We start from the raw sequence: 27,481 nt of genomic DNA, 5'->3' as shown, positions 1-27,481 counted from the left end.
TGTCACATCTTACGGGAAAATAACTACAGTAATCCTATGATAAATTTTACAAAATAGATTTTTTTGAATAGTAAAGAAGGATCTTCAAATATGACAGCAAAACTACAGGTCCCTAAGTCTTGTGGTCCTATCCTTTTATTTCAGACTGCTCTGATATTTAAACAGGGTTTGATAGCAATCTACAAAACAGTAAAAGTAAAACTTTCACAAAAATATAATACAGCAACTGTTGTATTATCCAAGAAAAACTGAAGCAAGCAGGAATAAAATTTGTCTTGTTTTTTTTCTGTGCGGACTACAACAAATTATCCTCCCTTAAACCGATTTTGAACAGGGGAACGTTTGGTTATGACCAGGGGCGGGTCGAGGGGGGGGGCACCCCTGAAATCTGATTGGCCACCCCAGGTGCCACCCCAAAATCCAGAGTTATGATTGCCTGAGGACCATCAAGTCAGTGCATTTTTTTTCCAAAACTACATACCTGTGTTCCAAGAAACACACCAGCAGGAGCAAAGAGAAGACCAAATTAGGGACCATTTAATGTGAGAAAAAAAAAGAATACTATGTCTGACAAAACTGAATGGCAAAGATAAATGCAGCAGGCACTTGGCGATAAAAACGAAGAGGTAAGCCTACATTTTTTATATGCATACAGCAGACAGCGATGCCTGATAATTCTGGTTGTTTTCAACCTGGGCTTTGTACAGAAGAAGATTAGGGCCACACGTGAAAAATGTATTTGAGTTGTGAGATTAAAGTCAGAATTCTGAGATGAAAGCTAGAATTCTAAGTTTATATTCAGAATTCTGAGAATAAAGTCAGAATTCTGAGTTTAAAGTCGGAATTCTGAGATTAAAGTCAGACTTCTGAGAAAAAATTCTGAGATTAATCTCAGAGCTCAAATTTTTCACGTGGCCTGTGCCCCACCTCGGCCACCCCAGTCAAAATGGCCTGGACACAGCAGTGGTTATGACAGCCGGTAAGAGGTATCAGGGTAACGCCCAAAACTCATAATCTCAATTAGGGATATGTCCGATAAGCTTCCAGTAGCCTAAATCAATGTGTGTATAGACTGTGTGTTTGAGTTGTGGATGGGTAGGAACAGATGTTTTTTAGGGACAAAAGAATAATGGATGGGGGCTAGAGTCACTCCCTGTGCATAGGGCCCATAATTTCTAGCTACGCCCATGCACTATAAATTACTATAGGAATAATATAGCTATTTTTCTTTAGGAAAATGAGAAAAAGATTATTGGGCATCTCAGCACTGATGGAGTGCAAATTGACAAGTGTTGTAGTGTGCTGGGAAATCCCTTTATCTTTTTCTATTTCTATTTAGATTTGTTTGTCACATTTGACATTATTGAGACAAATCTCCTCCAATAGAATAGACTCTATATGACATTTCGTGAGTCTCCAGATAACTACCTTTAACCTGCTGTCAGCCGTAAGCTGCTCAGCCTCCGTGGGCCTGCACTGCAAAAAATATCCATCTCATCAAGTAATTTTGAGCCTTGGAATCTTGTTTTCTTAAAAATGAATGGAAAAATTTGGCAGTGATGGGAAAGATAATTTCACTTTCATGTGCAATTTCACTTTTTTCCCACTTTTTTAATGAAAAAATAAGGTTTATATCGAGATAAGACTCGAAACAGAGACATAATGACTTTGTAGGATGGACATTTTTTGCAGTGTGCATCCGTTGGTACATCACATGATCCGTTAATCGCCAGTGTATTTCCGCGTTCACGACGACGGAGCCGTTATCAATGACTCTCTATGGGGGGGGAGTGCAGTTAAAGCCCCTTTGCTGTTGTCATCATCTCTCCGGCTGCTGCTGCTGCTGCTGTCGTCTCTGTCCTGAATGAAACCTTAAATCATCTGCTGGGGGGGATTTACCGAGGGTCTCCTCCTCCTCTTCCTCCTCCTCTTCTTCTCCGTCGAGCCTGTCGTCGAAACGCGCCGCCGAGCTGGGGGGAAATCCGGGGAAAGGGAGCCGAGGCGCCGCGCACCGCCCAACGGACACTCCGCCGCGACGCGCCGCCAACATGCTCACCCGGGTCAAGTCCGCGGTGGCCGGGTTCATGGGAGGAATAATGGCCGGTGGTGCCTCCAGCGGCGGGGATAACGCCGGGTCGGAGCTGCCGCTGAGATTCCCGTACATGAGACCCGAGTTTCTTGGACTGTCCCCGGATGAGATCGAGTGCTCCGCGGACCACATAGCCCGGCCCATCCTCATCCTGAAGGAAACCAGGAGATTACCGTGGGCCACTGGATACGCCGAGTGAGTAGTCCGACAGCAGCAGCCCTCCAAGAGGCTCCTGTTTCCATTCAAGTGTCATCCCTGCATCACTTATGTCTGTTCAGTTATGTGTCATGGAGGCCCAAGTGTACGCAGGTATTCATCCCAGCCAAATACAGCAACTCATTTCACTCATTTGCTCCCCGCCCCCTGTCAGGTGGAAGGTATGCTAATTAATGAAATGAGCTGGTGTTATGTTTGGCTGAAATGAAAACCTCCCCAGCACATAATTGAAAAGCACTGAATGACTTAGAGCAAAGCAGCACCTGTTTTGACCTATGCAGCATCAGTGTTGTAGCATGCATGCATCCCCAACCCTTTTTTTTTGACCTGTGCAGCATCCTTGTCCAGGCTGCACGCATGCAGCCTCCGAGCTTGGTACCAAATCTAAATTGCGTGCCACTATAAATGGATAACAGCAGTCATCCAAAGGCTCATATAGAACAGTGTGAGAGCCCAAGCTGCTTTTTGCATGTGAGAGGATGATGTCGCTTCTACCAGCAGCATCTGGGAATTATAACTCTGCTCTATTTATGGCTTGCTCTATGCGTGGTTGCATGTCAATAGCCTATAGACTAGAGCCTGCCAGTGCCGCCGCTTAGTTCTTTAGAAAGATGTAAATTCATATTCTAGCCCGGCTTTCTTAACCCAAGACTGTTGACTTACATTGGACAGACCTAGCTGAGGTGTTAGGATCTCAGTCTCTGCAGGCTCGCTGCTACTAAATGAATGAAATCTTAGTATTTCTGCCTTTCATTGCTGTCAGTCTGTTTACTCTCAACTCAGCATCAACATGGCATAGCAGAGTACCATCTGTGCTCTAGTGGTTACGTCATACTTTACACAGCAGTTTCACCTCAGCACAGGCAGGCTGGCTTAACGTTTCTTGCACCGAAGTTGGTGTGAGAGCTTAGACAAACCCAGGATACTTGATGTATACTGAAAAAAGGCTTAATCTATGCTGATACCACCATGAGTAATAACTCATGAGTGCACCATCCTGACAGATTTGAAGGTCTTGCTCACACTTAAAAATGAGGTCGTTTTCAACATCTGTGTGTGTGTTGTTGAGGCGTGTTTTTCCAAACTGCCTGGATGAGTGTGCTGAATATGACGAATGCTCTTTTAAGTGCGAGGTGGAGGTTTATATGTGGTTAATTAATAGCTGATCAAGTGGGCGTAATGCAGCGTGACTCCACATCATAAGTGCACCAACACTGTCAGATTTGCATGTTGTTAGATACAGCCTTAATAACAGCATGCTGACGCAATCCTTCTATGCACTTTGATCTTCAGGATACCACTGATGGAGTGGTATGCAAAACAAAAGCTTGAATCAACAAACACTAGGCATAGCTCCAGAGTTCTATGACTAAAATATGCCTTACATAAACTCTTCATTTCATTCTAAATGCTTTATTTGTGTGCTGAAAGAAACAAATCCTTGTGTGTTCACCTTTTAAAAAAACAGAGACAACTGCATCCTTGAAAATATCTTAAGTTGGCTAATAATCAGAATCACTTTATTCCTCAAGTACAATAAATGTACAGGAATTTGTCTCTGTGACATTGGTGCAGGAGCATATCGACATCTAATGCAGTAACATAGATTCATACAGGCACACATGATACAGAGACAAAAGGACCTCACATGTAGACAGTGCAAGACACACAAGAGAAAGACTGTGTATCATTCTACATACATATGAGTGTGTGTACAATGTATACATAAGAGCATGCATCTTTTTTATTTCGAGTGCAGCTATCATTTTAGAATAAAACAAATGGGTCACTGCCAAGCTGAGAACTTTAATAATATTCCATAATGATTTTTAGTTAAATACCAGCAGTCAATTTCTGAGAGCATGTGTCTATTATTACACCATGGTACATGGTATGTGGGTCATTATGTCATTGTGGTGGCGCGTGTGTGTGTGTGTGTGTGTGTGTGTGTGTGTGTGTGTGTGTGTAGTAAGTGTAGACACATTCTTGTGAACACAATAACTCAAGAACAATACATGACAGAAACTACTTCATACTTACACCACATGCTCCCTCTATAGAGTGGTTGATCTATTTAAATTTTAAAGCACCTTGCTGCATAGTTTTGCATATTAATGAGGAAAATGGCGGGAAATTAGGCAGCTATTTCCTCCTGTTTTCAAATGTAGCTATTATTGTGGAGTGAATATCTTTGTATTTTGACAAAACCAGCTGTACAGTCTAGTGCTGCCCCACTTCTATAGTGTTTCTAGATCAATACAGACTCGTTCCCAGTCTGCCTGGTTTCCGCCCATGGTCAATATATTACAACCACTCAGTCGATTCCTAGATATCAGTCTCACTCCACCCTGTTACAGATAATGTGCCATTGTGTGAAAGTGTCTTTGTTTTTTACTCATCCACGCCCTCAACTTACACATATCTATTTGTTCTGTTGAATGCAGGGAAAATACAAATGTTTGTCCCAGTTAGTTTTTTTTTTATTTATTTCTGGGGAGAATTTACTGATTCCTCTAAGGTTGTTCTCTTGCAGATCTTTCCCAGTTCTAGTCTCTCTCTCCTCTCTCTCTCTCGTTGGATGATAATGGAGAGAGAGATGGAGAGAAATAGTAGAAGGGTTGGAGAGAGAGAGAGAGAGGGAGGAAAATAATGATAAGGAAGGAGAGAGGGAAAGGGGAAAGAGATCCCCTTACTGTTTAGTATTCTGTGGCTCTCTGCAGGGGGCTTCTGGGTCTGTGGTGTGTGATCTCTCACACACACACACACACACACACACACACACAGATATTCAGAGTAGGCATAAGTGTCTCTTTGGGACTGCTGGTGGTTAATGAGTTCAGGTCATATCAGCATTTATCTGTAATTAAAGCCTCCTCTGTTGTCATTACAGTCTGTTTAGCCCTCACCTCTCCAACCTCACACCTCGCCTCATGTCTGCCTGTAGCTGCTCACAGCAAAAACAGTAGACTTTACATTATACATTTACAACATGAAAAGATGGGGATAAATTGGTAGAAATTGATTAAACTACTGTGATGCTCACCATACACTGTAGAAAAGTTCAAAATAGCAGAGGACAGAGGACAGAGGACAAAATGTGCTGCGCTGCTGTAAACTAGTGATTTTTACAGTGATTTGAGTGCCTCGCATTTCCCCTTTTTCTAGGACTACAAGTTGAGGAAGGCATGTTATCCAAAACCCCATCCATTCCTCCATTATATTAAAACAGTAGAAACTAAGTCGCACTGTGCCCTCATGTCTGCTTATCTTTTATTCAGCGGTATTGGTAGTGCAATCCTGCCTCAAAACCCTCTGAAACACAATTAAGTACTGAATTGGTGTGTGTGAAAGAGCGTTTCAGTGTTTAACTCCTAGCTGAATATCGCTGTTATTGTTCCTTTCAAGTTCACAGTTAAACAGAGACAAAGCTATGAGCCATTGTGTTTCTCCAAATAATAATTATATCCATGGGGCCAGTGTCTGCCCCAGAAGCTGTTGTGGAGGGTAGAGAAACAAAGACGGCATTAGATGTCTGACAATGGAGTGGAAAATGAGGTTTTGTTCCTAATGGGAGGGAAGCTAATTGTTCAGAATGAGACAAAAAATGTGACTGGCAGGAACATGAAATGACATCAAATCATTCTTCCTGCCAATGGTGGATTAAGGAAAGACAAGAGATGCAAGAGTACTCTCAATCACTTACACACACACACACACACACACGCACACATTTTGTTCAGTGACTGTGCAAAATATGAAGACCACCCACACCTTGCATGAAATGGACTAAGCAAGTGAATCCAGGCGAAGGCTAAAATCACTTTCAGCCATTAAATCCACATCAAGGTTAAATATTTTTAAGTCTTGAAACAAGGATTGTGCAAAAGGCAGTGCAGTTTTTATAGTAGGAAGGTGTCCCTGAAACATCCTGTGTGTAATTATGCACACATGTATATATTTTTACTCACACACAGTACTGTAGAATCAGCAGCACATAACCATACCACACACACACACACACTGAGGTCATCACATTACTGTGTTTGTTGACAGCAGATTATGAATCAGACAAAGGCTTCCTAGACTTTTGTGTATCAACAAACTCAAAAGTGGTCGATGCGTCAGAGTGTTTTATAGCTATAATACCCGCGAGGGCATTTTCTACTGTAATTATGGGTATGATGGAGACGCAGTAGGTTGGAGGCAAAGCCGAGTGCAATCAGCATCACTTAGGTACCCATAATCACAGTAAAGACCATTTTATATTATGGTTTTTATACAATGGTTACCAATGGTGACTGGAAGGTTTTCTGCAAAGTAGTGTACATACATGAGAATAAACGGGAGACAGCAAGAACGATCTCAGCTAAGTAGCTCAAGAGTTAGCATGGTGACCAGTTCCCATTCTTAAGGCGCATGGCTAGCTGTGCTTTATGGGAGTTATTAGCATGATTGGAATGCATCTTTGACCAATCGCATGGCTTGGTTGAAAGTATGAGGTCTATAATTTGCCTTTAAAGCTGCACTAGGCAAGATTGTTATGTAAAAATACACCTGTCTCATCCGCCTAAATTACAAAATGGGACTGCAATAGCGAAGAGCATCTCATCCCCCCTAATTGAGACCCGGTAGATTTGCCTTTGGTGAGCGCTCCATCCAGAGAAAGCTAGACGTTCACCAACTTTCCAACTTTTGCCTCTCTCGTTCTTTTGGTATAAATCATCTCCGACTGTCTGGATTGGTAAACATGAGTGTGCTGTGTGCAGTTTGCTGACATCATGTTTGCATGGTTTCTGGGTATTGAAGTTCAAACAGTTACCTCTCACTGCCATTTGGAGCCGCAAACGTGCAAAGTTGCTTAGTGCAGCTTTAAGATTGTTATAAAGGAGTGGAATTAGATTGGGTGTGTTGTAATGTTTCCATCCTGCCTAAAGGAGCCTAAAGGAATTCACTGGAATTGGTTTCAGCATTTTAATGGTGTGTATACTGTTTCACTGGATTTTCCACTAGGCCAAGAAACTTGTCTGGAGAAAACCATTAGTGCTGAAACGTTTCGTCGATTAATTGATTAGTTGATCATCAGATAAATTAGTTGATTATAATTTTGATAATCAATTCATCGTTTTAATCATTAATCAAGTAAAAATATCAAGCATTTGCCGGTTACAGCTTCACGAATGCTAAGATTTGCTTGCTTTTCTCTGTTTCATATTATTATAAAATGAATACTTTGGGTTTCTTTGGCTGTTGGTCAGCCAAAAATAAGCAATTTTAAGGACTTTTGGGTCTGGTAACTTGTGATGGGCATTTGTCATTATTTTGGACATTATTTTGTACTTTATAGACTAAATGATTAATTGATTAATTAGTTAGCAGCCCTTAAAACCACTGTAGTTTTCCAATCTATAAAGTGTCCTCTCTTATGTGCCCTTGATCCTTTGATCTAGTGATACAGACTGAACAACAAGCTGGAAGAACTAGAGAGAGGAGTTACCTTAGACCAGTGAGAGGAGAGAAAACAAGGACATAAAATAGGAGACATTGCTTTCTCCGAGTGAAATACCCCCCTAGGCTCCAATCAGGCTCTTATTATTGAGTTTTCGGAGAGGACAGACAGCTTGGATGACAGCAGTTTGTTACTCCGTTGACGCAACATCCATCAACCTGTAGCTGTCCTTTATTTTTTAAACATAGAAGAGAGGAGAGTGCTATAGACATGCACATGAAATAAATAGTGAAGGCACTCTTTGGTAATGGGATTTTCAGTGAAATCTACAAAAGCAAAATGACCAAAGCAGTCTTTACTTTCAAATACAAAGGCCTTTATTGATCTGAAATTGTCCCATTTCATTTTTAAAAATAGAAATGAAAGACTGATGTGTTTCTCTGTTCCTGTACCCTCCTCTTGTATTTTTCATGCATGCCTTCTCTCTCTCTCCTGAAATCCAAATAATAAACCAGACAGACGGGTGGAATAGACAGTTAAACACAGCTTTCAAGGGATGCTCTCTCTCTCTCTGTCTCTCAATCCAAATCTCTCTTTCCTCCTTTCTCCCCCTCTTCCCCCCCTGACCCCTGACTCTATTTCTGAGTCTTTCTTACTTTTGCTCTCTTTCTGAGTCATTGAGTCTCTCTCTCTCTCTCTCTCTCTCTCTCTCCCTCCCCCCTCTTTCTTTCTCTCTCTCTTTCTATCTCAGGCTAACAAGCATTGGAGGCTGAGAACCAGATAATGATGCTGCCTAGCAGAAAACAACCCACAGTCTGTGCCTATAAATAGACTTGTCGATCTCACACAAACACACACACACGCACACAAAAAAACACCCTCCAGAGATGTCTGTCAGTCTCACCAGAGCCGTCTCCTGACTCTTCGCCGTTCATTGGGACCCCAATTACATTAGCTGTTTCTTCCTTTTTTTAGCACTGCGCCTTTCATGACTGCATGGCAGTTTTTGTGACCTTTGAGATGGCCAATAAAAGACGATTGCTGCAAATTGGCTGTTTATTTGTCAGCATCAAAGTTAGAATAAAATAACTTTATTCAGTGGCCATTGCTCAGTAATTAGAAACTGGATTATATCCTTTAAAATGTTACCATTGTGTAACCAAAGGTCTTTAGTTAGCTGATAACTTCAGTGATAACTTAGATCTTAAATGACAATCAATACCCAGCAAGCATTTGACAGTTGGTGACATGCAGATGATGACCAAGTTCAACGTCAACCCAAATGAGCACAAAGTTTTCACAATATGATATTATAGCGTGATAAAAATTCATATTAAAGCAGCTTTGGATACTGTTTTGAACTGATATATTGATAAACTGATAAATATTTAGGTCCCGATTTCATAAAACGATGCAGGCAGCAGCGATGGACGACTACGAACGTCTCAACTTTCATTTTTCCGCTGTATTTACTTTCAGTGTTGGTGCAGGCCGTCGTATCAACATCTATTCAACATACACATTTATTATTTACTTGTTGATATCTCATTTTGTAAAGAAGTCAGTCATGTTTCCCTCCAAATTTTGCAACAATCAACATATACACCACTTGCTGCATGAACGTTCAAAGATTTCCCTGCCTGACAGCTGTGGTCTGGAGCAAGCGGCTGAATGAAAGCCGACATCAGATGCTTTTTGTTGGATGAAACGGTAGCGGAGTCTTTTATTTATGGTTATTATGGCTCACTGCAGGATCACAACAATTATTCAGAGCCACAGCCTGAGGTTTTTTATCTGTACGCTCAGCGAAGCGGCCGGCTTTGTCCGTTTCATGTTCCTGATGAGGATCAAACAGGGGAGCTTGTTTGTGGTACGGCTCTTCAGGGAGTGTCCTGATGCATTGTGACAGGTGCTTCTAGGTAAATTACAAGTTTTTGTGTGTGTGTGTGTGTGTGTGTGTGTGTCCGTCCCTGCTTGTGGATGACTGTATATATGCCTAAAGCTGTGTGTAGGCTTATTCAGCTTTATTTATCTGTTATTTAACCAGGCAGGCCACAGAGAGAGATGACACCAAGACATGTAACCCACTAACCATTGAGGACAGCAAAGCAGTATAATATGACTAATTTTTTGCATAAACATGATGCGATTTTTTTTTTTTTTTATTTACCCATGATTTTTCAAATTTCAGCTTCAAATTTTTGGCACACACCCTTTCATTTCTATTCTTAAACTGCCAGCCACCGCCAAAACATATGACTCAACGTGTATATATCACGCCCACCTAACCCTCCATCACCCTTCCCCCCCCCCCCCCCCCCTTCCTCCTGCAGGGTGATCAACGCTGGTAAGAGCGCGCTGAACGAGGACCAGGCGTGCTGCGAGGTGGTGGTGGCGAGGAAGAGGCCGATGAGCTACTGCCCCCCCTCCACGCCCAGCAAGACCCCCACCGCCAAGAGACGCAACTCCCTGCCCAACGGAGAGGGCCTGGGGCTCCACAGCACGCCGGGAGAGGTGTGAAAAAAACACACACGCACGCACACATATTCACATGCATTTTCACTGTGCTTTAATAATGGAACAGCTATGCACACAGACATGGGAAGCGGGTTTGTGACTGAGCTGGTAGAGCTGCTCACTAGCCAACAGTAGAAGAGTGCGATCACACCAAGCATGTTCGGAGCGGTTTGTTCACACTCTGGAGCGTTTACTCCTTTAGTTTGATTCGTTTTGGCAGGTGAGAACAATGCCGCTGAAACTCGGGTGCACACCAAATTACCACACAGAGACCGCCTGAAAATGCGAGTTTTGGTCCTCCTTTGAAGAGAACTGCGGCACGGTTGATTAGGAGCGAGAATGTAATCCAATCCAAGAACATCAGAGAAGGTGAATTACAGCAAAGAGTGCAGACAAGTCATGCTTAGCTAAAGTTACAGGGAGTGGAATCAGATTTGACTCTGCGAATAAATGAGCTACTTGTGGGTCCATGTGACTTTCTCTGGTTGGCTTGTAATTGGGCAGCGTGAACCTAAACAAACCGAATGCAAAAATGCAACAGAGTGAACTTTTCCCACTCTGGTTTGGCCCGAAGAAAACAAGCTGTAAGGTGTGATCAAAACCCCAAGAGTGTGTTTGTACTGGCACAAGTGTTTGAATGTGAAGCAGGGCGTTGCTGAAAAAAAACATGCACGCTCAGTCAACTTTCCCTGGATAAATAAATATGAAACACACACACACACGAACACACACACACACGAACACACACCTAGTCTTGACGCTAGGGTTTCCTGACAGCATCTCCAGCCTGTCAGCAGTAATAGGTTTTATGAAGATTGCTGTTAGCAAGCCTCAGCTGAAATAACAGCAGAAAAAAACAGGCCTCGTATTTGACAAAATAAAATGCATATTCAGTGTGCTGTAATACGAAGCAGACTGTATGATGCCACACACATGACAGAGGTGTGAGAAGGAGACTTGTGCTGTGCTTCCCTCCTGCATTTTTACGGGGGGGGGGTGACCTCTGCAGCTTCCACGCGCTATTGGACAGAGTGAGTCATGATGCGTCTTCCTGAGTGTCTCATCTGATAGTCTAGTGTCTTTCAGATGACTCATATAGGACTACAAACATAATTTAGTTTGTTTTACAGTTACTTTGTTTATTCAAATAGCAAATTATTTTCAGCATAATGCATTATTTTAGATGGATTTTGGTGTGTTGAGGCTGAGGAGGATGTCTAACTCTTCTAGTTGCAGAGTATGTAGTGTATTAGTAGTATTTAGAGTATTAAAGTATTTGCATTCATACTTACATTGCTTTAATTGCATGCAAAGCTAAAATTAGAATACGATTTGTACTTAGTTAATTGAAAGAGGCAGTAGGATTGTTTTTGTCCTGATAATGCCACATATCAGTCTATTTATTTTGAAGCATTTGTTTGCCCAAGGTGTTGACCTTTGGCTGAGCGCTGTTTTCCAGCAACACCCTGCTTCACACTTGATTTCGTTTCACACGTTCATGCCCACTGCAGCCACAGCCTTCTACTGTGCAGCTTCACTGGAGCTCACTACTGTGTTCTGGTGTACAGTGAGGCTGGAAATTCACCACTAAACACCAAGCAAGTGCTGCTCGATTTTTACTGCTTTACCTGTCACTTCAGCAGGTAACCAACCATCAGTCAAGGTCCTATTCTATTCTGTTCTGCACATCTAGTTGGCGAGTATTATGAAAATGGCAGGGGGAATTAGAAATGACAGCCACTGCAACCATTAGACAGAACAAGTTTCCTGCCCAGTGTAAAAAATATAAGACATGTCCTCCGTCTCTGTTAAAAAAAAAATAATAATAATATTTTAGCAGACTGAAACATGATCTGCACTTCTCCAGCTACTGAAAAATAGTAATTTATCATTGGGAAATTATTACAGATTTCAAGCTTTAATAGGGTTTGGTCTCACAAAAAAATCCTAGAAAAGCATTGACGCACTGCGATTAGAAGTTGGAAGGCCAACTGCATCGATTTGAAAAGTTTGGATCGATTAATATAAAAAAAAAAAATGTAATTATTCCTGACTGAATCAGTTAAGTTACTTTTTACAAATTACATTTGTAGAGTTATACTTTTTGTATCAAAGTATCAAAATGAATCGAAGAATTGTGGGCATAATGTGAGATTTTATGATGAATCATTGCTGAAAGAATCAAAATTGAACTGAATTGTTGTTGGATTGAATCGTTACACCTCTACTGTATCCTCTGGGTGTGGTTCAGGTTTGGACAGATATTTGTGAACACTTTATGAGTTTATATGCTTGCATATACTGCATGTGTACATACAGTAGGCTTGTGTGTGTATTAATAGCCACAGTTCCATGGAAACCCTTCTGGTGAGGTTGGCTTTATTATAAAGCAGAGTTATGTCTGCTGATCCTCTTATAGATCCTCTCCTAGGAAACACAGGCAGGTTCTGACAGCTTTGGCAGCGACACACAGAGACAATGGGTGGGACATTGACTAGTCCCCATAAAGATGCCTTATGTTTCCTGATAAAATGCACAGTACAAGCTGAAAGAATCAATTTATAATCCCTTCATCATCTTTCACATGATTATGCTTGTGTTTGGTTATGTGGTTGAATGTGATTAAGTTTAATTCATCTATCAATTCCTTATTGTTACTGGGAACTGCTGAACTGTGGAGGGGCTTGACTCTCTAATCATTATAATTAAGCTGCATACTAGTACTGTATATCAAATACAGTGATATATTTAAGTTTCATTCCAAAAAGTGACATCTACTCTACGTGTCTGTTTTGCTACTTTCTATCATCGATTGATATAATACAATAGTGACTCAACATATACCCAGTTCATGAAAGCTTTTATTTTGCTGTTTTTGTGTGTGTGTGTGTGTGTCTCCCGCAGGACAGTGAGGGACTGGTGTTCCACTACTGGGCCTTGTTCGACGGCCACGCCGGTTCGGGGGCGGCTGTGGTCGCGTCCCGCCTCCTGCAGCACCACATCGTCTGCCAGCTGCAGGCCGTCATCGAGATCCTGCGCAACCTGGCCTCCGCACCTCCCACCGTCCTGGGGGAGGAGCCCGACAACCACCCCTCCCTCCAGGGAAACACCCCGGGCCCGCACCGCGCCCTGACCCGGGCCGCCTCGTTGCGCGGGGCCGCGGGCGCGCCAGGGTCCCCCTGCAGCACCCCGCCTCCGCCACGCTTCTTCACCGAGAAGAAGATCCAGCACGAGAGCCTGGTGATAGGAGCCATAGAGAACGCCTTCAAAGAGATGGTGAGAGAGAGAGAGAGAGAGAGAGAGAGAGAGAGAGAGAAGGTTGGAGAGACAAACAGGAAAAGAGACAGGGAGGCAGGATGAAAGAGAGGCGGAGGAAGAATCAGAGAGAGAAACTGAGGGAAAGAAGGTGAGGGAGGTAGACTGAGGGAGAGAAGGGTCTGGAAAGGGTGCAGGTTTGTATGTGTTTATACGTGTGTGTGTGTGTAGGTGTGTGTGTGTGTGGGTGTGCATGAAGCAAAGCGGAAAGGCACCTGTCAACAAACATCACAGCAACACAGACCTCAGATTGGTCCTGAAGCTTTCTTTTTCTGACCGGAAATCACATTGTCATGCACCACTTATTTCACATTTTAGGATTTCAGCTGACGCTCTTATCCAGACCAACTTACAATTCAGTGTCTTGCTCAGGGACACATTTGTTGGTTTATTGCATGTTGTTGGGATTGATCCTCTGACCTTTCAGTTACAGGCCGCTCTCTAACCACTAGGCCACATTTTTTCACAAAAATATGATTTTAACAATCAATACAACACTAAATGGTTTGTCAAACTAGATATTTTTTGCAGTGTAACAGGCCTTAGTCCTCTGTGTGTATGAGGTAACACATTTCCATGGACACCAAGCACATGAAAATGAAGTAGTTGACTGTGTCAACACATGCAAACATGCACATAAACATACACAGACTGGTGAAGGGGTTTGATTGGCAGATGAAAGGTGACATTTGCCTTTGATAAATTCCCTGCTGTATTTGCCACATCTTATTAGCTGATAGTTTTTTTTAGTTTCGCTGTATTTGTAATATGACTTGACACACTCTTTCACTCTTTCTCTATCATGCTCACTCACTCACTAACACAATGCAACACTGACCGGAGGGCACACACACACTCACAGAGACACACACATTTACAGAGATACACACACACTCTCTCACACAAAGCTGTTAGCCTCTCCTTCCTGCCTGTGTATCACAGCATTTTCTAGCTGATTTTAACTGGATTGGCTTGGATGATTTTCAGATCACGACCTTTGGCCTTTTCCAGAGTGCACTTTAGTTTGACAGATAGCATCTGGCCTCAGATAGCTCGCTTTCTAAAGAATGTGGCTTTCTGTTGCCCTCCTTAGTACAAAGGCAGCACCTTACTGAAAATATGTTTCAAATAAGTTGCATTTACGTTTCAGACATTTAGCTGACGCTCTTATCCAGAGTGAATTACGATGAGTGCAACAGCAGAATAAGCTCAAATTCCTAGATAAACTAACATTTGTTTGTAAATGCAGTGAGGAAATAACTGCAGGGAAATGTGCTTTTGTATCTGACAAAATGTTTCCCAAAATATTGAATTTATGTCCAAAGACCTGCATTCCATGTCTTTTCCCAAAGACATGAGGGTGGTTTCGTCTGTCATTTAGATTTCCAATAGGTGTGTCTTTCCTTGTCATCTTTCTTCTGTCATTGTTTTGTACTGTATAGCCCCTTTCACATATGCAGCCTATGTTTCTTTCTTTCTTCTATTGCTTTGAAGCGAGACGTTATTATAAGGCCAAAGCTATGCGATATTACCACTAGATGGCAATGGAAAACAGTCCACAGTTTTCAAAGAAGACCCTGAACCCCCCCCCCCCCCCCCCCCCCCCCCCCCCAGTTGAAAGTAGCAGGCTTACACTTGACTTAACATTCTTTGTAAGAGATTATGTCAGCACCACTTTCTCCACATTGGCTAAAGCTATGGCCTATATATGAAGTCCACCGGCTAACGCCTAAAGGACTAAGCTGGCCTTCAAAGAGCTGCATCTGCAGGGTTTCTACGCAGGTCTGGAAAGTCTGGGAAAATACAGGGAAATGAATGTTATTATTGCCAGGCCGTTGAATGTTTGGGACAAAAAAAGCATAAAAGGTTTGGAAAAGAGAAAGTCCCGATACACATTTTGACCACAGGTGACCACATATTTTATCTAGTTTCAGACCCCACTGTCATTTCCCAAATTGTAATATTACTGTGAGGAATAATCTGCAGCTCAGCTTGATGACTGACATTTTCAGATCCAGTTAGGAAATTGAGGAAGTATGGATTTTTAAAATGGAAATAGTATGAGAAACCTGTATCTGTCCCACCAAATATGTCAGAGAGGTACAGAAAACTTTGATCAACAGTGTGCACATGAATGTATGCATGCGTATGTATTACTGTGGAAATTGAGTCTGTGCCTTGACCAGTGCGAACCCTCTTGAACCTTGACATCCTCTGACGAGATACGAGCCCTCTCACAGCTCCGTCTGCATTATTCATGCCAGGCGGCTAGCGCTTGTTTACTGACATGCGGTTGATTCTGCAAACGCTTCGTCGGTCGGTTTCATGTTGAACCAATCAATACAGTCAGCCCCGCGCCCATCCTAGTTTTTCGTCACATTTTTTCTTCCCTGTCTCTTTTTTCCGTCTCTCTCGCTGGTTTGGGTGTTATAGGCCCTGTGGCAACGCTGAAGGGGATTGTCTCTGCCGCACCTTAAGGCGGTGTACATGTACTTCTCTCTCAGAAAACATATTGTCATATTTATGAATGTTTGGGAGTTGCGGAATGCAATTTGTACGGTGGGAGAAGAGGGTCAGACTGTACGCATTTAGATTTCCCTCGCGGCTGTGTGTGGGCTTCCGGCACTGGGGAGTTGGTGCTTTTTAGATGTTTTAAGCTATTTTTTTCCTTTGTCTTGTTATGGGATGTTTCATTGAAAAACATCAAAACTGTCTTCCCCTCTCTCTCTCTCTCCCTCTCTTTCTTTCTTTCTCTCTCTCTCTCTCTCTCTCTCTCTCTCTCTCTCTCTCTCTCTCTCTCTCTCTCTCTCTCTCTCTCAGGATGCCCAGATTGAGAAGGAGAAGCAGATCTACAACATCACAGGAGGATGCACGGCTCTCACGGTGGTCTACCTGCTAGGAAAACTATACGTCGGAAACGCCGGCGACAGCAGGTGTGTGTGTGTGTGTGTGATTGAGTGTGTGTGCTTACGTTTCACCCACTAAAGGCCCTGTTGATATTCCCAACATGTACCAACCTCAGTGTAGTGGGAATCGCCAAGTCTCTGAGCAACATCGGCATCATGTTAAATATAACCACATATTATTAGGGCTCTATATATGTATGTGTGCAGTGTGTAAATGAGAGGGCCTGTGGAGGAGGCGGTGATAGCCTAAATATACCACAGGCACCCTAGAGACCCACAGCCATATGTTGTCAGAACGTCATTCACATCCACTCATACATTAGATTTAATATTGGGCCACAAGCAAAGAGCGCTTGTCTAAAACTGGTACAGAGAGAATTAGAGCTGTGACCAAACAGAGCTGCTTTTGACTTTTGAATGTAAGAGTTTGTGTACATGAGTTTTTAAACTTTTGGCTTGTGTGTGTGTGTGTGTGTCCACTCTCCAGGGCTATCATTGTCAGGAACGGTGACATCATTCCCGTGTCGACAGAGTTCACACCAGAATCAGAACGACAGCGACTCCAGTTCCTGGTAAGAAATCCAGGCATACCTTGACTCAGATTTTCACATAGTAATGTAATTTGGTATGGTTATGCCACTAATAATCAGATTCCTGGGATTTAGATTTCTTGATGTGTCTTCTGCGAAAAGGCTGAAAACTGTAGTGCCGCTGTACAATGACGCCTTGGGATATCATGGCTACATAAATACCATGGGTTAGTCAGGTAGGAGGCCATAGTAGCCCAGGTAAATCTTACCATGCGTACATACTGTCGGCAACTCAAGAAACCAGTCACCGAAAGTCAGTTTATTTTCTACAACCATAGAAACAGTGGCTAATGTTGACTACAGTCTCCTTGTTAGCCTCATTTGTCAGCATAGAACAGCTGGCTTCAACCGAACTTTACACACACATTGTCCATCAGGAAGGAATTGCATTCCAGCAATGCTCTGTGTCCCGCCTGTCACTGAAACACCATTGGCAATGCAGTTGATTACAATCTGAATGCTTCTTCAGCATGTTGTGAGGCCATATTGGGCCTCTTGGGTGCCTTGCTTAAAGGCAGCTCAACAGTAGTTGCAGAGGGTATATCTAAGATATCTAAGATCTAAGATATCTAATATATTTTGTCCAGTAAGAGTGCAGTGTGGCAGTTGTGCCAAAGTGGGCAATTGTTTTTGCAGCAAGGTACAAGAAGGACACAAAACATAAAAGATGAAAAAAGTGAAGAAAGACAGTGTCCATTGAAACTGTAAGTCTGCCTGCCGCACACTTAATCGCTCACGGACCGACTTATAGACCAACATTGTCCTCTTTGTCCTCCAGGGCTTCATGCAGCCTCACCTGTTAGGAAATGAGTTCACCCACCTGGAATTCCCCAGGAGAGTTCAGAGGAAGGAGGTGGGCAAGAGGATGCTGTACCGAGACTTCACCATGAACGGATGGTCAGTACCCTCTCTTTCTCGATCTCTCTCTCTCTCTCTCTCTCCCTCTCTCTCTCGCATAAAGATGGCAGACTCCTGGTTCGCCATCATTTTCCGCCCCCGCTCCAAACGTCAAAATGTGCACTTAACCAGTTTGGAAACAAGTTTCTCTGAGATTAATCAGGCAAAACTAAATGGTTAATCCAAAAGCACAGCGATCGCTAAGCACATAGCCCGTTCCACCGTGAATCACACTTGACTCAAATTATGATCTGAAATGGAAACGGTTACTGCTCTGGGATTGCTTGATACTGTCTGGCACGGAGCCCCAAAATTGCAAACCACATCCCTCCCCAGCTGCAGCCAGGCTAAACGAAACAACAATCAAAATCTTGAAACTATTTCAGTTAATAGTTGGCCTCAGCGTTGGTCTGTATCTCTCCTTCTCCCACTCGCCTCGTTTCTCTTTTTCTTCCCCTTAACCCCTTGCTCACACTAGTCTATATAGTGAGAGCCTAAGAGACCAGGACAGCGCTAATGAGGGTGCAGCCAGACCTGATATGATATAATGATATGGTGGTGATGGTGCTGTATATGCAGTGCGGTGCTATGTGGGTTAGCAAAGCACCATGCTGTTTGACTCTGGCTGCAGTGGAAGCCAGTAATGAGAAGTGGTTTTACTGACACACACACACACACACACACACACACACACACAGATGTCTCTCTCTCGCTCGCCCTCTCTCTCACTCACACACACACACACACACAGGCACATAATGTACTTCCTTCATGTGATCTATATTTCACTGTATGACCGCCCCTCAGGAGCGGAGATGTGCCAGCCAAGATGTGCCACTGCATGGACTGATGTTATAAATAACACAGCTGACTTCTCTCTCATATGCTATGCTTAGCCTTCCACATAGGCTTCAATGAGGAAGATGCATTCAGCGAACAAATGCAGCATTCATGCAAGGAACTAGTTTCGGAGTCGTAAATGTGTTTAAATTGTGTAATTGATCCACCACCTATTTTTATAGGCTGGCCATAGGCGATAACATGAAAGGAGTCTCTTCGCGTACAAGCACAGGTTTTGTGTCCTTGTGTCTCTCTCTCTCTCTCCCTCTCTCTCTCTGCCTCTCTCTCCCTCTCTCTCTTGGCTGTGTTAATGTGATAGCTGATGTGCAGACTAGTATGTCATGTTCAGATCTCCTCAGCCTAAAGATTAGCCCGGGTCACAGACTGAGGCAGGCGGAGAATTATTTTGAGGCAGGAGGGATTTAAGGAAGCCGAGAGATGCATCTAATGGCGCTGCTTGTGGCTGTTGTGAGTGCTGTTTCTGCCTGTGGTGTTTACTGTTCAGGGCGTTACCCAGACTGCACCGGGCTCAAGGCCCTTAGGCAGACGCGTGTGTGTGTGTGCATGTGTGTGCGCATGTGTACGTTTTTGCACATGTGCTTTTGAGCCTTTAGATATGTGTGTATGTGTGAGCATGCATGTGTGATCCACTTTTCCATTAATTGGGGCAGCGGTAGCCTAGAGGTTGAAGGCGAGCTTGTGACCGGAAGGGTGCCGGTTTGAATTCCAGACCGTCTGGGGAAAAGCTGGGTGGGGAAAGCAAATAAGAAACACTCTCTCCTCCCTCGACGACTCCTGTTGAGGCGCCCTTGAGCAAGGCACCACTCCATTGAAGTTTCTCGGTGGCCAGCGGTAGAAGAGTGCGGTTGCATTGGGAATTTCCCAGTTGTGAATGTGTATAAATGTATGAATGTGAAGCAGGACAATGCTGAAAACGAGCATGCGTACTCAGGAAACCCCCCAAGGATAAGACTTCCCTTCAGTGGCAAGATAAAATGCTGCAGTGAGTGACTCACTGTTTTCTCTCTCTCTCTCTCCATCAGAGGAGCAAAGTTGATGAGAGGAGGAGGATGGGTGGGTGGCTGGAATGATGGATTGATAGATGAGGAAGGGGCGTTTCTCTTTCTCTTCAGCACCAAGGGAAAGGTGGAAGCACAGGCAGAGAGAGAGAGTGTTGTGTTTGTGTCGGGAAAAGCACAGGTCTTGAGACAAATGAGCAGAGAACGAGGCATGGGCTGACAGAGAGAGCAAACCCTGGCAAGATATGATGCTGTTTGAAGTTGTTAATATTTTCCACTGCCTGCTGACGCCAAGTCTAATCTAGCTAGTAAAAGTACTTCATCGTCAGCCATGGAGTCTCTCAGTCTGACATCAAAGCTCTATTTCTTACTGTGAGCATTTTTAGATCAGCTTCTCATGGCTGTTTTGTGCACTTTTGAACTCATTTTGTTGTTTGCTTGTGCATTCTCTCTCTCTCTCTCTCTCTCTCTCTCTCTCTCTCTCTCTCTCTCTCTCTCTCTCTCTCTCTCTCTCTCTCCCTCTCTCCCTCTGTCCACTCATTCTCTGCTAAATGTTCCAGCAGGAAAAAACGTTTGCTACTGCACCCTAGAGAGGTACGCTTGGGAAGAGACGTAGGCTAAATCTGAAAGTTTTGAAAACTACTATAGAATAGGAATGATAGTGGTGGTTCGTCCTATATATTTATTCAGCGGTGTTGGGCAACCACAGCAAGAAAATTGCCACCAGTGCAAGAAAGAGTGGAACAAAAAAGAGAAGAAAAAATATTTACATTTTGGCAAAAGTCCCCCTTCTAAATATATATACTCGTAATGTTTAAATGTAGTTATTTTATCATTATAAGGTATTCGAATCGTAAAAGTTTCATTGACACAAATTGCACTAGAAGCACCACTAGGACTGAAACACGGATAGAGAAGCAAAGCCAAAATCTCTGGGTGTGTAAGTCAATAATAGTATATAGTATGGTCTGAACTTTCACTTTGGCTGGTGTCAAATAAAGATTTGTTTCTGTGTTTTATTTTTATCGCAAAACGGACAAATATACAAAGAAACACTGGACCTTACAACAGCATATAACAGCAAAAGAGTACAAGTAATGTGACATGTTGTTGCATTAAAAACTTAACTTAATGACAGCACACAGGGATGACAGAAGACATTAAAAGATAGACGTGAACCAGACACAGTATTTAGATTTCTCATCAGAAGATAGATCAGAGAATAATTATGGTATTTGTAGTTATATAAGAGAATTAGATGAAAGGGAGGTTTTGAATTTGAATAAGAATTCCAAGTGGTGGGACGGGGAAAGGCGACAGAAAGGGACAAGAGGGCCCACATAATGTTAAGCAGTTTTTTTTTTTCATTTGTTTTTTCATTTGAATTGATTCTCTATTGATCGCCATAGGGAATTTCTCTATTTGCTCGTCCCCCCTCTGCAGTTAGGGATTAGGTGTTTTGCTCTGGGACACTTCAGCAGGACAGATGCTCGCTAACCCAGGTCGTCCGGTTGAAGAGCGATCTCCTCACTCACTGCGCCCCCCCCCCCCCCAGTGAACGGCGTGCCTCTTCTGTTAAGAGGTGGCGGTTTGCTTTCGGTCGTGTTGCATCCGGCTGGGTGACGGTGCAACTGAGGGAGAGGTCGCAGAACCCGCTGACTGTGGATCCGCTCTGGAGCCAAAATGGCTCCCAGGGAAACCATATGAAGTGTAATTAAAAGAGATCTCTAACATTTCCTCTCTCTCTCTCTCTCTCTCTCTCTCTCTCTCTCTCTCTCTCTCTCTCTCTCTCTCTCTCTCTCTCTCTTTGTCTCCATGAAAAAATCCATTCACCAGTCTCCTTGTTCTTTTCCCTCATTCCCTCATGTGCTTCTGTGTGTGTGTGTGTGTGTGTGTGTGTGTGTGTGTGACAGAGAGAGAGAGAGAGAAACATACTCACTGGTCTGCTGTTCTTTTCTCTGTCCCCTCCTTCAACCTCAGGGCGTATAAGACTATCGAGGATGAAGATCTCAAGTTTCCACTAATATATGGTGAAGGGAAAAAGGTAAGAGTGTGTGTGTGTGTGTACGTGTGTGTGAGTGTGTATTCCAAGCCCTGTGCCTCTTTGCAGGAAGTCAGAACTGCTGAGAAAACTGTGAATCACTTGCTCCGACATTGTCAATCTGACACACACACACACACACACACACACACACACACACACACACACAGTCTCTACGTGCCTGCCAGCCTTCCAGCTACCCAGGGAGTGGGCGTACACTCGTTCTCTGATGTACGCCTAGCATACTGTGGGGGAACACAAACTTGGAAGGAGGACACACACACTCACACACACACTCACACTCTCTCACACACACACACACACACACACACACGCACAGGGGACTACAGGAGAGAAGAGACGGTCCATCTGTTTCACTCCAGTAGCACTGCTACATCTGACACACACACACAAACATACAAGCCCGTTCACTCACACACCCCGACATGCAGACAGACACACACCGGCAGGAGATGACAGTCCTCTCCTCTCTGAGAAGTTAATCCCCGCGGGGACGGCAGGGGAGAGGATGAGAAGAGCCCACTGAAATCCAAAACACTCCACCAAATCAAATGTACAAAACGTTTCAAATTCTCTGTTATGTCGGTTTCATATTCTCCATCCATTCAGTTTGATTCAAAGAGAGACATGACAAGATTCAGTTTTTCATTTGTTTCTTTTTTCTTTTTTTGGTATCTAAATCTTCATATCCGTATGAAGACAGCTTCTTCCAACCACCCAGTGCCGGTCTTGTCTCTTAAAAGGCTGGCGAATTGAAAGATGAACAGATGAATAACGGGGTTCCTACAAAGGGCTGGAAAGTCTGGAAGAGTATTGAAAATGATTTTGATAATTACCATGTTTTGAAAAGTTTTGGTGTTGCGCAAAAGTAGTTATAGACTCAACTGAAGTCATTCTCAGTATGCATCGTACTGAACATCAACCAAAATCTTCAAATCCACTCAGAAAATCATAGAGATTTTGAGAGATTGGGAGATTTGAGATAGACTTTGCATACTATGACTCAACACAGTGTGTGCTAAAGTGTTAACATGGAGAACCAGAGCTAGCGATCTACAGGGAAGCAAAATTCCACCCTGAGATACTCTTACTCTGTTATATATCATCAATCTGTGATATTCAAAGCATTCTGGGAGTTATTTTGTGATGAGGTGTTGTGATTTACATTATTGGTGTAGCCAGTTTCCCTCAACCTGCCTCGTCTACTTCTGCTTCAGTTAGTGATTTCCTACATTTCGAACCTGAACTTGTTACATTTAGTTTAGGCAGAGAGGGCAATAGCGATAACGGAGCAAGAGTTTTTCCAGTCGAGAAAAAGTGAGAGTCTCGCTCTTCACTCAGAATGCAACATCTGTTGTGTCTGCATTGCATCATGGTCTGTCAGTGGAGAAATTGGTCTCTCTGCCTCTCCTACGATGGATTTCTGCCTGTTTGATTGTTGAACATTGGTGTGAAATGGTGAGTCTAGGAATGCAAGGTATATCGCCAGTAGCTATTTTTAAACAGTGTTAAGGTTGTTCAGGGTGGATTTTTATTTTGCCATGTAAGTTGACCAGTGGATTAATGTATTCCGATGTATTCCTTTTGACCTCTGGAAAAATGTGGATTTAAAAAAAAAAAAAAATTGTAGGCAACCTAAAGTAAACCGGTGTATGTTCCCCAGGCACGGGTGTTGGCCACCATCGGCGTGACCCGGGGTCTCGGTGACCATGACCTCAAAGTCCACGACTCCAACATCTACATCAAGCCGTTCCTGTCCTGCTGCCCCGAGGTAAGAGCTGCTGTCCGAAATGATTGATCAGTTAGTGAAAAACAATGTGCGCTTGATTTGTCTTACTTGCAAGTAGTGCGTCCACCTTGGAAGCCAGTCAGTTACGTTACGTTTACTTTTTTGGCATTTAGCTGCTGCTCTTACCCAGAATGACTTGCAGTGAGTGAGCAGGTTTGGTGGCATTGGCTGTTGCAGGGATGGAACCTGTAACTTTACGGTTCCAGGGAAGTCTCTCTAATCACAGAGCCACCTTAGATTCTACAGTATTACATTTGCATATTACAAATGTTCTTAGGATATTTTATAACAAAATAATTTAAGCCCAGGTTTCCTAGTGTCCTTACAGACTCCTGTTAGCATTGCGCTGTGGAGGAACCAGTGCCATATATGCCTGTTTTTCATTTCCTCCTTCCTTTTGGTCATTTGTTCCTTCCTTCCTCCTCTTCTTCCTTCAGTCATTCATTGTCTCATTCCTTCATTTGCTTGTCTCTGCATGCCTTAGGATGTAGTACATGTATTTTTCTCAGAAATGATTTCTGAATGTTTGGGAGATGCAAAACACGAAATGTACGGTGAGAGAAGGAGGTGTGACTGTGTGGGAGTTAAGGTGATTTAGGGTGCGATCACACTTACAGTTTTTCTTCGATCTGAACCACAGTGGAAAAGTTTACTTTGTTGCATTTTTGTACTTGGCTTGTTTAGGTTCACACCGCCAATTACAAGCAAACCAGTGTTCATACACATAACACATAAATAAATAAAGTAATAGTTGAATATGAGCATCAGTCCAGACTGCGGTTTGCCTTTGGTTAATTTTGTTATGCTAGCCTTTCCAAGGATGAGGAACTAACGTATCTGTTGGCTAACAGATGTCAACATCTGTCTCCTTTTACCAATAAAATCTTGCATTTTGGAGTCATTTCCTGTAGTTGGTTTAGATTACGTTCTCACTTGTAATGAACCGCACCACAGTTCAGTTGGAAGAGGACTGAAACCGGCATGTTCAGGGGTTTCGGTGGCGTTATTTGGTGTCACCTGTGTTCGAAAAGCATTGTGTCTTATCCAAACAAGCCAAACTAAAGGAGTAAACGTCATTTTTTTCTGCCTTCTTTCTGTGCTTCCCGCTGTCTTTCCTTTCTTCCACTCCGTCTCGTCTATTTCTTGCCATCTCCATTCCTCACCTCTCATCTTGTTTTCTAAAGCCTATCCCACAAATGTTAGATAGATGAAGTCATAATCTCTGTCACACGGCTAAACCCCGCTTCAGTCCCATCATATCTGCACTACAGTCGCTGCAAGGCGCGCTGTGCTTCCTCGTTGTTTGAACAAGCTTCTCAGCTGCAGAACCCCGGCTCACCTGTCTGTCTGGCAGGGCTTTCAAACCGCTTTCATCTCCTGATATAGTTTGTCTTATGGAGGTTTGCATTTTTTTCCCCCCCCCAGAGCTCTCTGCTTGATCTTTAATTCATTAATGCCTGGGTTCACACTGGGTTCACACAGAAAACTTAACTCCTCTCAACACTCTCTATCCGTCTGTGCGTTTCTCTCTCTTTCTCTATTTCTCTCTATTTCTCTCTCTCTCTCGCTCGCTCAGCAACACTACTCTCACCTCCCACCCAAGTCTCTCAAGTGGCTTTTCGAGATTCTCTCAGTGAATGAAAACTGCATTGAATTCATTATCTGCTGGATATGCCACATACTGTACTGTGTGAAGGCCTGGGTCATTATATATTTCAATGTGGCTTAAAAACTGGAGCTCACTGAGTGTGCTTGATCTTTCCAGCCACTTAAAGCAGTTTTTCACTTCGGTATAGCATTTATAATTTTGAGTGCTTACATCCTCGTGCTGCTTTGAGCTGTCAGACACCGACATTTGGTGCTGCCAGTTGTTAGTAGTAATGTTAAATGTTTGCTGTTGGTTTCTGAAAATTTGTTTAGTTTTAGTTGAGTTTATATAGTTGCATATAGTTTTACTTTGAATGAACTTTGCATGTGATAAAACATAGAAGTGGAGTGATGAAACACTGATAAAATATGATGATAAAAAAACAGATACAAATTACTAATTTATGCAGGTGAGATAAAAAAAAAACACGCAATGGGTGTATAAAACCATCTCACCTCAGAACAAAAAAAGAAACAGAGGAAAACAACATTAACATAAATTCAAGATAACAAGCTAAGACACAACTGGATTGGATAACAGAATCTAAATTACACTTGGTGGGAAATAGTAGAACAATAATTGCACTTTCACATATCAACTAGTGGTATGTCCAGCCAAATTAGCCAAATTTGGAGTGTTTTGGAATGAGAACCCTCATGTGTTGTGGTGTGGTGTCCAGGTGAAGGTGTATAACCTGGCGCAGTACGAGCATGGAGCCGATGATGTTCTGGTGATGGGAACGGACGGCCTGTGGGACGTCCTCTCCAACCAGGAAGTAGCCGAATCCGTCACCACCTTCCTGGCCAACTGTGACCCCGACGACCTGCACAGGTGTGACACTTTCTTTCCGTATCTTCGGTTACAGGTTTGTTAGCTTATTTCTGTGTGCCATGGCTTCACCCTACACCTGAAAAGTGGCACTTGATATTTTCCAGTCATCTAAATATATTTTGCTGCATCATGCCTGAATGTGAAACTGTGCCACCATGAAATGTGCTGCTGTGTTCCACATTTTATCTAACTGCACTTTTCTCACCACTTCATGGATAAATCATATTTTAAAAGATAGAGTCCGCACACTAGAAATGGCTCCCATGGTGTTTATTCGTATTACCACCACATGTGACGTTTCGAGCGTGTGCTCTTCTTCACACATGGATAAATGATACACATGGCCACTTATCAATTCTGCTCAAGATCATCTCACCCGTCAATATGATGACAAATCAGTGACTGAAGTTGTTACTCAAACCGTTGACACATACTGGTGCAGAGAAAGGTCAAGTATCCCTTTGCAATGTAAAGTCCTTTGACCTCCTGCTCTAGGTAGAAGATAGAGCTGCACAATAACTTTGTAAAATATTGAAATCACAGTATGAGAGCGTGCAATTCTGTGATCAGGTATAAATGTGTTTCAGACATCGGAAAAACTTGAAAAGCTTTGATTTTATTCCAAGTGAGCAAATTGTGTTGGCATCTCATTCCCCACCCACACACAATGTTTTAAACATTTTTAACCCTAACCTCTGAAAGAATTAAGAGAATTCTATCCCCATGAATTACAGTTTACATCTTAATCACAATAATAGGCAAAAAAAAAGCAATTGCAGCATCACAGCCCTGGTGGAAGGGCCCTAGATAAGTTCCAGCCTTCATTATTGCGTTCTGTTTGCAGGTATACGATGGCAGCGCAGGACCTGGTGATGCGAGCGCGCGGCGTGCTGCGGGACCGAGGCTGGAGGATCACCAACGAGCGGCTGGGCTCCGGGGACGACATCTCCGTCTTCATCATCCCGCTGATGTACGGCAACCGGCAGCCGTAGGAGCCGTACAGGGACGCTGCGGGTCCAGGAGGCTCCGCTCCGAGCTCCACATCCCCTTCAGGCTCCTCAGTGCCGCTCGCACGCTCCTCGCTTCGTTAGACAAAGGACATATTTAACTTTGGTTGAACATTTAGATTTGTTGGTGCATCGTACCTTTATAGAGGATCAGGAATGGTCAACCACCAAAACAGGCTGCTCAGGGGATCTACAGTCAGCACTTAATTTAATTTTGAAACCCTCATCTAAAAATTGTACCTCCAACACATTTATGAACATAAAAAATTTAGACACATGGCCTTTTAAATTCCATTTTGCATCACGGAT

The 27,481-nt window shown here is 43.2% G+C and overlaps 1 protein-coding gene across 1 annotated transcript; it reads left to right on the top strand.

Annotated features, from left to right (window-relative positions):
* Positions 1 to 1,791: 1,791 nt before the first annotated feature.
* LOC139931079 (protein phosphatase 1H-like) lies at positions 1,792 to 27,157 on the top strand. The gene is made up of 10 exons (XM_078281942.1): positions 1,792 to 2,284; positions 10,085 to 10,265; positions 13,173 to 13,544; positions 16,404 to 16,516; positions 16,977 to 17,061; positions 17,858 to 17,976; positions 21,816 to 21,879; positions 23,561 to 23,668; positions 26,014 to 26,165; positions 27,010 to 27,157. Exons 1-10 carry the CDS (start codon positions 2,049 to 2,051, stop codon positions 27,155 to 27,157), a joined length of 1,578 nt encoding a protein of 525 aa, XP_078138068.1. The 5' UTR covers positions 1,792 to 2,048.
* Positions 27,158 to 27,481: the final 324 nt, after the last annotated feature.

Source organism: Centroberyx gerrardi, chromosome 24 (genome assembly GCF_048128805.1).
Source record: "Centroberyx gerrardi isolate f3 chromosome 24, fCenGer3.hap1.cur.20231027, whole genome shotgun sequence".
In the NCBI taxonomy this organism is placed as follows: Eukaryota; Metazoa; Chordata; class Actinopteri; order Beryciformes; family Berycidae; genus Centroberyx; species Centroberyx gerrardi.
The sequence above is the reverse complement of the archived record's forward strand: the minus strand, read 5'-3'. Positions and strand labels throughout refer to the sequence as shown.

Coding starts and splice junctions, on each gene's coding strand:
- LOC139931079 (XM_078281942.1), top strand. CDS start 2,049: ATGCTCACCCGGGTCAAGTCCGCGGTGGCCGGGTTCATGGGAGGAATA. Junction 13,545..16,403: donor AGAACGCCTTCAAAGAGATG/GTGAGAGAGAGA, acceptor TCTCTCTCTCAG/GATGCCCAGATTGAGAAGGA. Junction 26,166..27,009: donor GACCCCGACGACCTGCACAG/GTGTGACACTTT, acceptor TTCTGTTTGCAG/GTATACGATGGCAGCGCAGG.